The 16,347-nt window shown below is 35.2% G+C and overlaps 1 protein-coding gene across 4 annotated transcripts; it reads right to left on the bottom strand.

Moving 5' to 3' along the window:
- Positions 1–12,105: 12,105 nt before the first annotated feature.
- On the bottom strand, positions 12,106–16,090 carry LOC112758662 (uncharacterized). Of its 4 annotated transcripts, none has more exons than XM_025807378.3 (8): positions 15,799–16,090; positions 15,187–15,311; positions 14,975–15,010; positions 14,746–14,883; positions 14,089–14,175; positions 12,961–13,008; positions 12,775–12,851; positions 12,106–12,538 (listed from the first exon to the last, which is right to left on the bottom strand). In XM_025807378.3, exons 2-8 carry the CDS (start codon positions 15,259–15,261, stop codon positions 12,391–12,393), a joined length of 609 nt encoding a protein of 202 aa, XP_025663163.1. In that variant the 5' UTR covers positions 15,262–15,311; positions 15,799–16,090; the 3' UTR covers positions 12,106–12,390. The 4 variants fall into 4 exon arrangements, with proteins under 4 accessions (XP_025663163.1, XP_072076199.1, XP_029149769.1 ...); XM_072220098.1 differs by having other exon boundaries at positions 14,716–14,883; XM_029293936.2 differs by having other exon boundaries at positions 15,878–16,074.
- Positions 16,091–16,347: the final 257 nt, after the last annotated feature.

A 16,347-nucleotide genomic window follows, 5' to 3' on the forward strand; every position in this document is an offset into this window, starting at 1 on the left:
TTGAGCTTCTTAATTTTCAACTCCACATAATGAATTGTACACTAAATTCTTGTGTAAGGTGTACGAACTGAAATACAAATAGTCCTTAATTTATACAACAATGAACACAATCCCTCTTTCAAAAATTATAATAAAATAAATTTTATTTTTAGAAAGACTCAAGACAAAAGAAAATAAAATGATACTACTCCAAGAAAAATTCAAAATAAAAATGGATAGTTAGAAAGTTCATTAATATATGAAACAAAATTAGGTCAACCATCATTAACAAACACATGATAAACAACATAATGTGATTGAATGTATATATTAAGGAAGAAACAGCAAGCAGGCTTTTCAACTCAATTTTGAAGGATACTCTTGAACTTGTCTAACAGCAGCAAGATTTTTGTAACGGCTAAAGCACTTCACATACTGCAATGATTTTTTAAATACCCTAAAAATGTCAAAAAAGAAAATTCTGGAGGACAAAACTCTAGAGGAAAAAAAATCCTACTTTATTAAAGTGAAATTTATGCTATGATAAAATAAAAATAAAAAATATATGAGAAGGTGTTGTTTTTCAGATATCTAAAAATATATACGAATCCTACTTTATTAGAGTGAAATTTATGCTATCAGGTGTTTGATGAGTACATGAGATGGTACAATGATACATATGGTTGTCACTTGCAGTTGTCCCTTTGTGTTTTGCAGTGACAACCATACCCACACCCATACTCACAGTGGTATAATAATTTTTTCTACACCCAAGACCCCTCCTAGCAAGCGCAAGGGTCGGAACTACAACCGCCTTGAGTTGTTCTGGGTTGGTTGTCTTTGAATTCGAGACATCAACATCCTACCACTTTTAAACACTGTGGGGAGAATGTCTTTTGATTCTGGTAGGAGTCATCGGGTTAGACGAGTTGGTCATCACGAAACTTCAGACACTAGTGAAAGTTTCCGTCATTTTGATCTGAATGTTGCCAAGGATGATGATGAAGAGGTGTAGGAGGAGGAAGATGATCAAGATGATGCTTAGGGGGGATGACGTTGACAATAAGGATGATGATGATGAGCCTACTATGGGCAATGTATTGGCTATTGTCACTTAAAACATGAATTATTGTTACTGCTAGATTAGTTTGAATCTATTATTGCTGTTGTCATTGACTCCCACTATAGTGTATATATTCTTGGATTTGTTTGGATTTATTATTGTTGTTTTTATTGACTCAAGACTAAAGTGTGCATATTGTTGGCAAATAATTTGATCTATCCTTTAATCAATGGTATGATATTGAGTCATGGAAATAAAAATAATAAATAAAATGACTAGGAGATTGAATTAGACATTGGGGGTTCAATTGGACTTGAAAAAGAGTGAATTATGAACCATTAAAATAAAAAATGGAGGACATCAGAATCTATCACATCCAAAAACTGAAAGTCACTTAACGTTTCTAACCAAAATATTATTTCCTCCAGGTACTAGTTAGGTACTATTTACGTGACAATCCATCCCTTCAAATTCATGATAACAAGATATGAAGATAGAATATAACTATATCCCAAAAGAAACACAACTAAAGTAGTTCTGCCATAATAGAAGCATACCCTATAATGAATGTACACAATGATTCAGACGGTGAATACCAATTATTTTATAACTGAAGGCTAAAGTCCCACTATAAATAATTGATGAGTGTCAACTTGCTGCACCAAAAAAACCCTAGTCGTAAACCTTGAAGCTTGTTACAGCTAGTCTGAATACCTCCTCCATGGTAATACATCCAACTTGTTCAGCCGAAACAGCCATGCCGGCACCAACTGTGCCTGCGCTTTTGCTAAATGGGCTGCAGGCAATAGAACTAAATAAGTGTCTTTCATAGTCATAGTTTTCACAAAATCAGTGTAATAAAAAATATATGTTAATAATTTTCTAGTTTGCATTATAGTCTTTGTTATAATGTTACTAAATTCAAAATGAATAAATTTCACTTTAATTAGATACTGAGCTAAAATGCTAATATACAGTAGAATTTTTTTTATCGCATTGAAATATTTCTTTGATTAGTCCTATATGTCCAGTTGCTTGCTTGAAATTTTGGTTGTTTGTTTTACCAATTCAATAGAAAACTATAGTATAGATAATACGGATAGCATTTAGTATAGTTGCATTAAATAAGTTGTTTGCCATTTGATCATTCTCCTTCTTTGTGATTAGCATGACGACATGTTATTGTTTAAGTATGAGGGAATTGATGAATCCATATTTGATAGTAAATTTTGGGGCAAAAAACCATTATAAGCCAATGCCATCTAGAATTTACGTATATAAGCCAAATCGAAAATGGTTTCAGTAATGCGCCAGAACGTATATTAATATAAATCGAACCAACGTGGTTCGAACTGTATTTGTTAGTAATTCGAACCAGTGCAGTTCGAATTACATGTTGACTGTTGTTAATAAATCGAACCAAGATGGTTCGAACTTTAAGTGCATATAATTCGAACCAGGGTGGTTCGAATTATAGAGAGAGAAAGCTGACAAAGTAATTCGAACCAGGATGGTTCGAATTAAACCAACTATAATTCGAGAAAAAATTAATAATTTATTAAAAAAAAATATTAAAAAATTTATTAAAAAAATTAATAATTTAAAAATTAAAAAAATATATATTTTTATTTCATACGTTAAAAAAAAGCTAACAAAATATTTAATTACGAGACTTCTTTAAAATATTAATGAGCTATCAATTCGAATTCCATACAATAATTTTCTGTCCATTTTTAATAGTTCATGAATATTTTTTAATAAATTTTTTTAATAAATTTTTTTAAATTATACTACAAAAAATATTTTATCCTATGCAAAATAATTTAAAAAAATGGCTTAAAAAATGTTAGGTATAAAAATTTGTAATGTTATAATAACTTAGGTAAATACATGCATGTACTCAAATTTTAAATAAAATACTCTACATAGTCAATAATAATTTAGAAATGAAAGAAAATATTTTATTCCATACAAAATAATTAAAAAATATATTTTATTCTATACAAAATAATTTTAAAAAATGGCTTAAAAGATGTTATGAGTACTATAAAAGTTTGTAATATTCCAGTGATTTAGGTAAATACATGATAAAAATATTTTTTCTCTAATTTCTAAATTATTAGTGACTATGTGGAGTATTTCTTTAATGTCCTAAGTCATTAGGACATTACAAATTTTTATAGTACTTCTAACATCTTTTAAGCCATTTTTTAAATTATTTTGCATAGAATAAAATATTTTTTTATGGTATAATTTAAATAAATTAATTAAAAATATTCATGATAATTTTTTAATAAAATTATTTAAATTATATGGTGAGATATTACATGATTCGAATTACGCATAGGGAAGTTCGAATTACTCTGATTCAAATTATATGGTGAGCAATTCGAATTCTATACAATACTCTTCTGCCCATTATTGATAGCTCATGAATATTTTTTAATAAATTTATTTATATTTTACCACAAAAAAATATTTTATTCTATGCAAAATAATTTAAAAAATGGCTTAAAAGATGTTAGAAGTACTATAAAAATTTGTAATGTCCTAATGACTTAGGACATTAAAGAAATACTCCACATAGTCACTAATAATTTAGAAATTAAAGAAAAAATATTTTTATCATGTATTTACCTAAATCACTAGAATATTACAAACTTTTATAGTACTCATAACATCTTTTAAGCCATTTTTTAAAATTATTTTGTATAGAATAAAATATATTTTTTTAATTATTTTGTATGGAATAAAATATTTTCTTTTATTTCTAAATTATTATTGACTATGTAGAGTATTTTATTTAAAATTTGAGTACATGCATGTATTTACCTAAGTTATTATAACATTACAAATTTTTATAGTACTCCTAACATTTTTTAAGCCATTTTTTTTAAATTATTTTGCATAGGATAAAATATTTTTTGTAGTATAATTTAAAAAAAATTATTAAAAAAATTTATTAAAAAATATTCATGAACTATTAAAAATGGACAGAAAAGTATGGTATGGAATTCGAATTAATAGCTCATTAATATTTTAAAGAAGTCTTGTAATTAAATATTTTGTTAGCTTTTTTTTTAACGTATGAAATAAAAATATATATTTTTTTAATTTTTAAATTATTAATTTTTTAATAAATTTTTTAATACTTTTTTTAATAAATTATTAATTTTTTCTCGAATTATGGTTGGTTTAATTCGAACCATCCTGGTTCGAATTACTTTGTCAGCTTTCTCTCTCTATAATTCGAACCACACTGGTTCGAATTATATGCACTTGAAGTTCGAACCATCTTGGTTCGATTTATTAACAACAGTCAACATGTAATTCGAACTGCACTGGTTCGAATTACTATGCAGTTCGAACCACGTTGGTTCGATTTATATTAATATACGTTCTGGCGCATTACTGAAACCATTTTCAATTTGGTTTATATACGTAAATTCTAGATGGCATTGGCTTATAATGGTTTTTTGCCCTAAATTTTGCCTTGAATTAGATAGATTTCATCACATAAATCTATGCTTATTCACTAAAATAACATACTTTTGTGCTTTCTCTCTAAATTACACTTAAATGTGAAAACATTTGTTTTTTTGCTTAAATTGATCAATTTAATTCTACTTTTATTCCATTCGATGCCGTGATATGTGTTGTTAAGTTATTTCAGGTCAATTAGGCAAGAGTGGTTTGGTAGAAGTGGAAGAAAACATACAAAAGAGGAAAACACATGAAGAAAACAAAGGAGAAGCACACACCCAAGTGTGCGTATGCACAACTCCCTGTGTGTATGCACAAGATAGAAATAAGGAAGTGTGCGTACACACACAACCCTGTGCATATGCACAAGTTTGGGCGCGTGACTTCATTAATAAAGCACGTGGTTCCCGATTTTGAGGGCCTCTTGGCCCAATTTTTGGAGTTTCTGAAGCTACTTGGAGTGCTATATCAAAGGGGATCATTTCATATCAAAGGAGGCCACATTACACACCATGACAATATTCTTAGGAGTAGGAGTACTGTAGAATAGTATTCTTTCAATTCTCTCTTAGAGTTTTAATTAGGGTTCATAGTAGAACTTTATAATTTCACTTTTGATTTTGGATTCTGTTTGTCGCATTGTAAGTAATCTTTAATTTTTCTTTAATTACACTACTCTTGCTATATTTTCTTCTAATTCAAGTTACTTTATTAATATATCCAATTTTGATTTCTTGAGTTCTTGTTAATGATTTTGATGTTTGATGGTTTATATATGTTTGATTGAGTTTTTATTGTTGATTTTGTGCATAGTTTGGTTATAGTTTTCATTACCTTTTGTAATTTGTTATATTTTGTTTTATTGCCCACCAAGTGTTTGTAAAAATGTCAATTATGGATTTTGAGTAGATTTTTACCCTTTAACTTGGGAAATGAGTTCCTAGGATACTAGATTCATAATGTCCGACATTTAGTGATAATTCTTGAGTTGTTAGTTGACTCTTGTTTTCACTAACGCTAGCTTTTTACTAAGTTAATTAGTAAGTTAGCTAGACTTGTGGATTAAGGTCAATTATACTTGCTTAACTTACTCATCGATGTTAGGAGTTGATGAAGTGAGATTAACTCATCATAATTGCTATAATTGTGGTTATGACAATGATAGGATTCTTTAATTCTCATTCCCAAGTCAAGGCTCTTTTATGCATCTATAATATTTTCACTAGTTTTGACCTTATCTTCCTCTAATTTGCATTAATTGTCTTTTAATCTCTTGCTAGTTCGTTTATTTTTTAGTTCTTTTTAATTTTCCGTTCCATGATTGAAAAATCCCTTTTCTTCACAACCAAAAGTGTACATCTAATTTGCATAGTCCGAGGGAAGACGATCCAGGATTTAAAACTCCCAGTCTATATTTGTTTTGGATTGTGACAATCTCAAAATTAAACCTTGATTGTGAGAGGTAATTGCCTATTTGGACTATATTTGGAACGGAAGTTATTTTGTGAAATTCCAAATCGACACAATTCTCTCTCATCAGTGATATCCAAATACGCACATGTTTCATCTTCTATATGGTGAATGCACTATCACCTAGAGGATGTTGTGATGATCCTCAGTCTCCCGACAAATGTCTACTAGTGACTGGACGAACTGACAGCAATACAAGTGGGCTAGAAATAGGGATGGCAAAACTCTCCGAGACGCGAAAATCCCTGCGGGGACTACCCCAAATGGGGATCCGACTGTGGGAATTTTTCCGCGGGGATGGGGATGGGAGACAAAATTTTCCCGAGGCAAGTACGAGGACCCGAGCGGGGATCTCCGCCCCGTCCCCACTATTCCTCGAGATTTATAAATTTATTAAATTATCCTTAATAGTTTATTTTTCATATATGTTTTTTAGTCATTTCTCACACACACACCCCAAACTCCTAATCTTCATTTACATAACCCTTCTTCAATTCAGAAATCTCTAGCACTGTTCATACTCTATCCAACCTCTCTGCAGTCACCCCCTCACCACTCTCCCTTCTCACTGCATCGTCACACCTCACCGTGCCATCACCCTCACCGCGTCATGTTTTCTATTTGCGGCGTTCCTTTTCGTAACTCTGCCGTCGTGTCCATTTTCCTCTCTATTGCCGCGTCTCCCACCTCGTCCACTGCTTTGTCCTTTGGGTCGTCGTTGCGTCCTCCCACTGCGTCATTTCGAAAGAAGTCACCATCGTGTCATTTAGACTTTTTGTATAAAATCTTGCTGTTTTTGTATATGATGGATACTTGCAGCTCTAATCATATGAAAATTAATAATTAGTTAGAACTATCAGATAGATGGAGAATGGGGTCCCCACGGAGAATAGGACCCCATGGGGAATGGAGACGGAGAGTAATATTTTCCCACGGCAGAGAATGGGGACAGGGATGGGGAGGAAATCTGAGGGCGGGGATGGGGAGCAGGGAGGCATCCCCGCCCCCGCCCTGCTCCGTTGACATCCCTAGCTAGAAAATGAATGTCTGATGCAATTTGAGACTGCACCTGGTGCTAGAGATCATAAAGGAAGCGGTATCAAGTTGACATGGCTCCACAAGCTAAAGAATCGCCTATAGTTGAATGACCGTGCTGGCAGAGAAATGTATGTCAAATGTCACATAATGTTGCTTTTTGGAATGATATTGTTTTGTGATAAGTCTGGAGCTACAGTACACTGAAAGTTCTTTGTTGTAATTTTTTTCTAAGATTAAAAGGTACAATTGGGGATCAGCATGTCTTGTATATCTATATATATCTTTACGTCGGGCATCACGCTATGACTGTAAGGAAATGGATGGTCCTTTGACACAACGACATGTATCGGCTTGGTAACGGATGTCATTCCTTGCATCGATGCGCTTGGAGCCATGTTTCCTGCTTGCTTGCAGGTAACCTTACTTTGTAAATTTGAACTGCAATGTGGTTTTAAGTATTTTGATCGGTTGCAATTGATAGATGACCAAAAATATGTCATGTAGAATGGTTGACAACCTCACATACAGGAATATAGGCATTGGACAACCACTCACGTGAAGAAATTGTTAGAGGAGATTCCTCCTCCACATGGGGTACTTACTTTTATTGTTATGTATACTTCATTAGATTGATTAATGTTATCAATACTTATGGACTATTTATTTTAAAACCTATATCTCTTTTATAAGCTTAATCATTCTTTTATGATATTCAAGAGAATTAAGACTTACATTTTTCTCTACGTTTGTTTGTCTGGGACGCCTATAGTCATGACCGCAGTGCACCGCATCTGGTACCAAATGAAATTCATGAGCATGCGAGATGTTGTGGAGTGCAACCACGCCACTAATATCTTTTGAGTGCATTGAGTGGGATGCAACTAATAGAGTCAAGAGGTAGATTGAACTTTAGCAGAAAGTCCTAGGAGAACTAATTCGTCTTGGTGATGCACACAACATAGTTCTAATAGACCCCAGAAACAAGAATTGGATGGATAAGCATTCTAGATGGGTTATGATATGGACAAACTGATTTTCACACATTTTAATTGGTGATCCTCTCGAGCACTATCAGGTGTTTAATGACTACATGAGATGGTACAATGATACATATGGTTATCACATGCGGTTGTCCCTTCGTGTTTTGCGGTGACAACCACACCCACACCCACACCCATACTCACAGTGGTGGAATAATTTTTTCTACACCCAAGACCCCTCCTAACAAGCGCAAGGGTCGGAACTACAACCACCTTGAGTTGTTGCGGGTTGGTTGTCTCTGAATTCGAGACATCAACATCCTACCACTTTTGAAAACTGTGGGGAGAATGAGTCTTCGGGGTAGAGGAGTTGGTTGGTCATCGCAAAACTTCAGACACTAGGAGTTTCCTTCATTTTGATCTGAATGTTGCTGAGGAAGTTGATGAAGAGGTGTAGGAGGAGGAGGATGATCAAGATGATGCTTAGGGTGGATGACATTGACGAAAAAGAAGATGATGATGAGCCTACTATGAGCAATGTATTGGCTATTGTCGCTTAAAACATGAATTGTTGTTGTTGCTGCTAGATTAGTTTGAATTTATTATTGTTGTTATTCACTCACACTATAGTGTATATATTGTTAGATTTGTTTGGATTTATTATTGTTGTTATTAACTCCGCCTATGTTACACTTGCGGTACATAGCCGGTCCCAAACCCGGATAAAGGAGGAGGGTTGTGTTAGGTCTTCGGCAACCAACATAAAAATATAGCCGAACCCCCATGACATGAATCAAAGACATTATTGCGCTAAAGCTAGGTCGTTGCCCGGAAGCAACGCGCCGTATGGCTCGAGTACGGTGTCGAAGCAAGAGCCGCTGCATCGGTGCCCGGATGTAGTGTTAAATGAGCAAGGGTTCTCGCGTTTTCGTGAACGGACGAGGGTAAATAAGCTAGTTCACAAAGGAAAAGGTAAAGGTCGAAGCGACAGAAGGTTGAGATTTGGGACATGGAACATAGGCACTCTAACAGGAAAGTCCATGGAGGTGGTGGACACCATGACAAGGAGGAAGATTAACATTATGTGCCTACAAGAAACGAAATGGGTTGGTGCAAAGGCTAGGGAGTTGGATACTTCTGGTTTCAAACTTTGGTATACAGGAAAGGTGAAGAATAGGAATGGGGTTGGAATAATTGTGGATAAGCAGTGGAAGAAAGACGTAGTGAATGTCAAGAGGGTGGGAGATCGGATCATCTCTATCAAACTTGTGGTGGAGGGAGGTGCTTTCCATGTGATTAGCGCCTATGCACCGCAAGTGGGTTCGGACGAACAACACAAGATAAGGTTTTGGGAGGATCTAGAGAGTTTGGTTCAAGGCATACCTTTGGGAGATAAGATTTTCTTAGGAGGAGATTTAAATGGCCATGTTGGGAGAGAAGTGACTGGATATGGGAGTATTCACGGAGGCCATGGTTTCGGGGTGATCAATGCCGAGGGTAAAACTATTTTGGACTTTTCCTCAACTTTTGATCTTCTCATCGCAAATACATGTTTTAAAAAGAGAGACGAACATCTTATAACCTATAAGAGTGGCATGACAAGCTCTCAAATCGACTTCTTCTTGTTGAGGAGAGTCGACCGGAAATTTTGCATTAACTGTAAAATTATCCCGGGAGAGAGTTTGACAACACAACATAGGGTGCTCGTCATGGATTTTCGCGTTGAGCAAAAAATGAGGAAAAGACATCATACGAAGAACCCAAGGACGAGGTGGTGGCGGATGAAAGGGGAAGAACAAAGAAGCTTCCTAAGACGGGTAGGAGAAGAGGCAAAGTGGGATGGGAATGGAAGCGCGGAAGAAATGTGGAGGGAGATGGCAGAAGTTATTAGAAGAACAGCAAAAGAAAGTTTTGGTGAATCTAAAGGAATAGGACCAAGAGACAAGGAGTCCTGGTGGTGGAATGCGAGTATACAAGAAAAGATAAAGATAAAAAGGGAATGCTTTAAAGAGTGGTCTTTATGCCGCAATGCAGATAACTGGGAAAAATATAAGGCGGCTAAGAAAGAGACAAAAGTGGCTGTAAGTGAAGCAAGAACAAGAGCATATGAGGGTCTCTACCAGTCTTTGGGCACAAAAGAAGGAGAAAAAGGTATATATAGAATCGCAAAGAGTCGGGAAAGAAGAACGAGAGATTTGGATCAGGTTAAGTGCATAAAGGATAAGGATGGAGAGGTGTTGGCTCAAGAGGAGAAGATTAATGAAAGGTGGAAGAGCTACTTCTACGAGTTATTTAATGAGGGACAGAAGACTCTTCCGAGCCTTGGTCGATTATGCACAAGGAAAGAAGATCAAAACTTTAACTACTATCGAAGGATTCGAGACTTCGAGGTAAAAGAGGCTCTAAAGCAGATGAAAAATGGCAGGGCAGTAGGACCTGATAATATCCCGATTGAGGTTTGGAAGGGTCTTGGAGAAAAAGGCATCAACTGGTTAACCAAGCTTTTTAATGAGATTTTAAGGTCAAAGAAGATGCCTGATGAGTGGAGAAAGAGCACCTTGGTACCTATCTACAAGAATAAGGGGGATATACAAAGTTGCGGAAACTATAGAGGGATTAAGCTTATGAGTCATACTATGAAGTTATGGGAAAGGGTGATAGAACGGAGGTTGAGAAAAGAGACACAAGTAACAGAGAACCAATTTGGATTTATGCCAGGCAGATCTACCACTGAAGCGATATACCTATTAAGAAGGATGATGGAGAGGTATCGTAGTAATAAAAGGGATCTACACATGGTGTTTATTGATTTGGAAAAAGCGTATGATAGAGTACCAAGGGAGGTCTTATGGAAGGTTTTAGAAAAGAGGAGAGTAAGGATCGCATATATTCGGGCAATTAAAGACATGTATGATGGGGCCACAACTAGTGTGAAGACTCAAGGTGGTGTGACAGAGGAATTCCCTATTGGTATAGGATTACACCAGGGATCATCCTTAAGTCCATACCTTTTCACATTAGTCTTGGAAGTACTCACAGAGCACATCCAAGAGCCTGTGCCATGGTGCATGCTTTTTGCCGATGATATCGTCCTTATGGGAGAGTCAAGGGAAGACCTAAATAAGAAGTTGGAGTTATGGAGAGAAGCTCTAGAAGTGTATGGTCTGCGCATAAGCCGTAGCAAGACGGAATATATGGAATGTAAGTTCAGTCTGAGAAGGGAAAACTCCAATATAGAGGTGAAGATTGGAGAAAACATCCTGCGAAAAATTAAAAGTTTTAAGTATCTTGGGTGCATCATACAGGATAATGGAGAGATTGAACAGGATGTAAATCATAGGATCCAAGCAGGTTGGTCAAAATGGCGGAGTGCATCTGGTTTTATATGCGACAAAAAAGTGCCTTTAAAACTTAAAGGTAAATTCTATCGCACCGCTATAAGACCGGCTATGCTATATGGTACGAAGTGTTGGGCGACTAAAGGGGAGCACGAACATAAGTTGAGTGTGGCAGAGATGAAGATGTTGAGATGGATGAGTGATCATACGCGATTGGATAAAATAAGGAATGAAGATATAAGGGAGAGAGTTGGAGTAGCACCCATTGTGGAAAAGATGGTTGAATCGCGTCTCAGGTGATTTGGACATGTGGGAAGAAGACCGATAGAACATCCAGTCAGGAGGGTGGATGAGATGGAAGATGGACAAAGGGCGAAAGGCAGAAGAAGACCTAAGAAGACCATCCATGAGGTGGTCAAACGAGATCTACATGTAAACGGTCTCTCTGTAGACATGATACATGACAGAGCACAATGGCGTCATTTGATTCATGTAGCCGACCCCACTTAGTGGGACAAGGCTTTGTTGTTGTTTGTTTGTTTGTTTATTATTGTTGTTATTGACCCAGGACTAAAGTGTACATATTGTTGCCAAGTAATTTGATCCTTTAATCAATGGAATGATATTGAGCCATGGAAATAAAAATGATAAATAAAATGACTAGGAGATTGAATTAGACATCAGGGTTCAATTGGACTTGAAAAAGAGTGAATTATGAACCATCAGAATAAAAAAAATGGTGGACATCAGAATCTATCACATCCAAAAACTGAAAGTCACTTAACATTTCTAACCAAAATATTATTTCCTCCTGGTACTAGTTAGGTACTATTTACGTAACAATCCATCCCTTCAATTTCATGATAACAACATACGAAGATAGAATATAACTATATCCCAAAAGAAACACAACTAAAGTAGTTCTACCATAATAGAAGCATATACCCTATAAGGAATGTAGACAATGATCCAGATGGTGAATACCAACTATTATTTTCTAACTTAAGGCTGAAGTCCCACCACAGATAATTGATGAGTCTCAACTTTCTGCCCCAAAAAGACCCCAGTCGTAAACCTTGAAGCTTGTTACTGCTAGTCTGAATACCTCCTCCATCGTAATACATCCAGCTTGTTCAGCCGGAACAGCCATTCCGGCACAAACTGTGCCTGCGCTTTCGCTAAATGGGCTGCAAGCAGAAAATAGAACTAAATAAGTGTCTTGCATAGTCATAGTTTCCACAAAATCAGTGCAATACAAAATTTACATGTTGATAATTTTCTAGTTTGCATTATAGTCTTTAGTTCTAACGCTACTAAATTCAAAATGAATAAATTTCACTTTAATTAGATACTGAGCTAAAATGCTAATATACAGTAGAATTTTCCCAAGTGCTTATTGCTGTTAAAAGCATATTCCACATACTTTATAAGAATGGGCTCATATGCAGTGACAAGTACATCAGTATCAACTCCTTTAAGACGCAGATTTGCCAAATAAACCTGGGATAAAGAAAAGGAAAGGGATGATCCCAAGACCAATCAATGTAACAACAATGTCAAGCAAGTGTGCATAAAAAGTTTAAAACGTGCCATGTGAAACATAACTTACTTTGATGATATTTTGTGCTTCCCTTCCTTGTCGTCCCTTAGAAATTGCCTATCATTAACTTTAGCATAAGTAAGGAGTAAAAATGAATCCCATGGACCACACTAATAGGTAATGAAAAAAGGGGAAAGGGGGGGCGAGGGGCGAGGTCAAGGGGGAGCAGAGAAGTTGCAAATCAGAGACTCAGAGCAACGTATCTCCTGAATATCCATAACGATTGTGTGATAATAACAATTTCAGAATATTATAATACTAAAGAAAATTTCTATTGTTCCTGAATCTATGAATATAATGGTTAGGAATATCCAAGAGATCCGCTGCTTTGATCTCCCAATTTCTCAAATTTTTTACTTCTCAGCTCTCATATTCTCTCTCTCAAATTTTATACTCACTCACTCTATAATGCATATCCGAGGCCCCTTAGTCACAGGTTGAACACTTGGTAGAACCTAATAAGGCATCTAACGTTCACAGAATTAATATCAACATAGAAATAGACAGACCAAAAAGCAATTGTCATTCCCACAAAGAGAAGCCCAGCGTCTTGACAATACATGAATCCATAAAACAAATTTATAACCTTAGACTTTAACAGCAATTGGTAACAAAAACAAAGCGATCAACATAAATGCAAGCAACTACGGCAATGTTGTAGAAGTAGACGAGGCTAGAAAGCATGTATAAGCAGTAAATAAGTCCCCACTCCCATAGGGTCATAGCATCAACATACAAGACATGATATCACAACTAATTCAAAGAAATAGGCAGAGAAACATGCTCATAATACTACAAAACTTTAAGTTTGTTTGACTGGGGGTTGAATAATTGAATGGATGGATTGCCACCAAGATGCCAAAACTTAAATGGGAGACACAATTCATCTCAAAAAGGAGATAGAACAAGGCTAGAGCCTACAACTACTCAGGTAATCAAATAATATCTAGATTACAAAATACTAAACTGGTGGTTAATTTGATTAAATTTTGCAGTCACGCTACATTTTCTCTTCAATATTTGGGAATGCCTAATACTAGCCCAATTAAATATATTATGTGCATTAATCCTTAGGCAATGACCAGGAAGTGATTGAGTGAACACAAAGTTAAATTAAAAACAAGATAGAAACTTTACCATTTGCCCTACTGCAGTTGTTACAATAGCAGGTGTGTTATTGTACATCAAACCTGGCGCTTCAAGGACTCCAGACTGTTCAATAACCTGAAATAATTTCAGAAATATGATCAAAGGATACAACAAATATTACATTTAATGAACTAAGATAAAGGGAAGCCATTTTCTTCGATTGTGTTGGAAGATAATACTTGTCGACACACACACGGTGATTGAAGGAGAGGCAGACTTATAGCTCCATTAAATCATACCAATCACACATTGAAAGAATAAAAAGAGCAAATGCAATGCTATAGTAACTCGCAAGCAGAAATAAGTAACGGTATCTGCTAATCAGTGGCAGTTAAATATCCCAATAGTCCAATACACAAAGAAAAAGTTTAGATGACATCAAAAATCATAACACTCAATATCTGACACTCCATGTCAATTATAGAGTTTAAGTTAAGCAACTAAACCAGCTAAGCACTCTCTTATGACTCCAATAGTATGGAAAAACAATAAAGAAAAATCCACAACATATTCAAATTCCCAGCACCATCCACACACTCGAATAATGCACTCTACATGCATAGGATGAACAGAATCCAATTTCCACAAACCTTTCACACTTCATTAACCCTTTACCATAAGAAGCAGAATGAAATAATGGAATACCACACTTCCTTCAGCATCCTGCTCATTAGCAAGGTCTTGAAGAAACCAGACAGCACTTCCATTATCAGCAACATCATGCTTATATTCTAAAAGCTCAAAGATCAAGCTCTCATCACGAGTAGCGTCTGCAAAAACCTCCTATTAAAATGAAGGTGCATAAACAAGTTAGTAAAGAATTAGATAGAATACTAGAATGGACAATGTAATCAAAAGATAAAGCATGACAAACCTGATGATCAGGGACTTGTCGAATGTCACTGACATCCTACAAGAAACAAGCCATAACTTTTAAGTTCAACAAATCTAAAGTCACACAAAGAACATGGACAACATAAAAAGGTGTAGTATTAGTAACAGAAGTCACAAAATTTGCAGTTGCAATAACAACAATACCACAACATTGAATTATGAATATTGCTTTTCAAAAATAACATCAATTACCTGGAATCTATGAGGGAACAAGCTTGAGAGTTTGCCCCCAAACAGAGGGCGTTCATAAACAGCATCTTGAGGCATTGTTGATACCAGCGTAGATAACAAAAGAATTCAACAGCAGCACCACCACCCTAGTGCAAAAATCACAACCACCCACGTTAGCAATTCATGTGAATCCAGTCCAGAGAACAAAGAACAAATCCATAAAATTCATTTTTTTTAAATTCTTATCATTCTTTTATATGTTTGAAGATCATCTCTTTGGTGAAACTGAAACAATCCCTTTTATTCAACGTTCTAGGAATTTCAAGGCCATACTTGAAGAAACGCTGTTTGAGTATGAACTCAGGAATGAAATGAAATGAAATTGAAGCCCAGTCAACTGTGTTGCATGGATACGGGTTGTCAGGAATAAAGAAAACCGGACTACGTTAACACTTACAAATTTCACTGTTTTAAGTTTTAACACAAACGAACATAAATGTTATAAGCAGAACAGAACTCACATAACAAGCATTTGTAACAATTTTTCACCTGGCAATAACAAGTTAACAATAAATTCCAGAAACAAAGAATTGCACCCAAAAAAATGGAAGGAAAAAAAAATCAGAATCTTACTTTCTGAGACAATAATGTTATATTGGTTAGAGAAGGTTCCCCAACAGATTAATCACAGCAAGAAGGAGGAGGAATTAACCCGATTGAAGAAGGAAAGCAAAAGAAGAACTCGTAGAGAAAGCAGCGTCGCTACGCTAAGAAGGCTTTAGTTTGTTCCTGACTTCCTGCCAAGCGTGTTCGGTTTCGGTTTCACATTTTCATTGTGCTAGCCGCACATTGCTTCAAATGTAAGCGGCTTTTTTTTTTTTTTTTCATTTTAAAAATCCAAATGAGGTTAAAAATTGAAAACTAAGCTACCACTGTTAAGTGTGTGTTTGGAGGTTTGTATAAAATTGATTTTGTAAAATTAATTTTGATCAAAAGTGAGTTGATATTAAGTATTGATGTGGTTTATGTTTGGTAATTTTTATTTAAAATGGATTATAGTAAATTAAATATTGTTTGGATTACATTATTCAAAATCATTTTTAGATGAAAAATTACAGAAAATGACATGAATTTAAATAATTATTTTATGTTATCTTATAATTTTTATTTTAAATATTTAAA

This window comes from Arachis hypogaea, chromosome 16 (genome assembly GCF_003086295.3).
Source record: "Arachis hypogaea cultivar Tifrunner chromosome 16, arahy.Tifrunner.gnm2.J5K5, whole genome shotgun sequence".
Taxonomy (NCBI): Eukaryota; Viridiplantae; Streptophyta; class Magnoliopsida; order Fabales; family Fabaceae; genus Arachis; species Arachis hypogaea.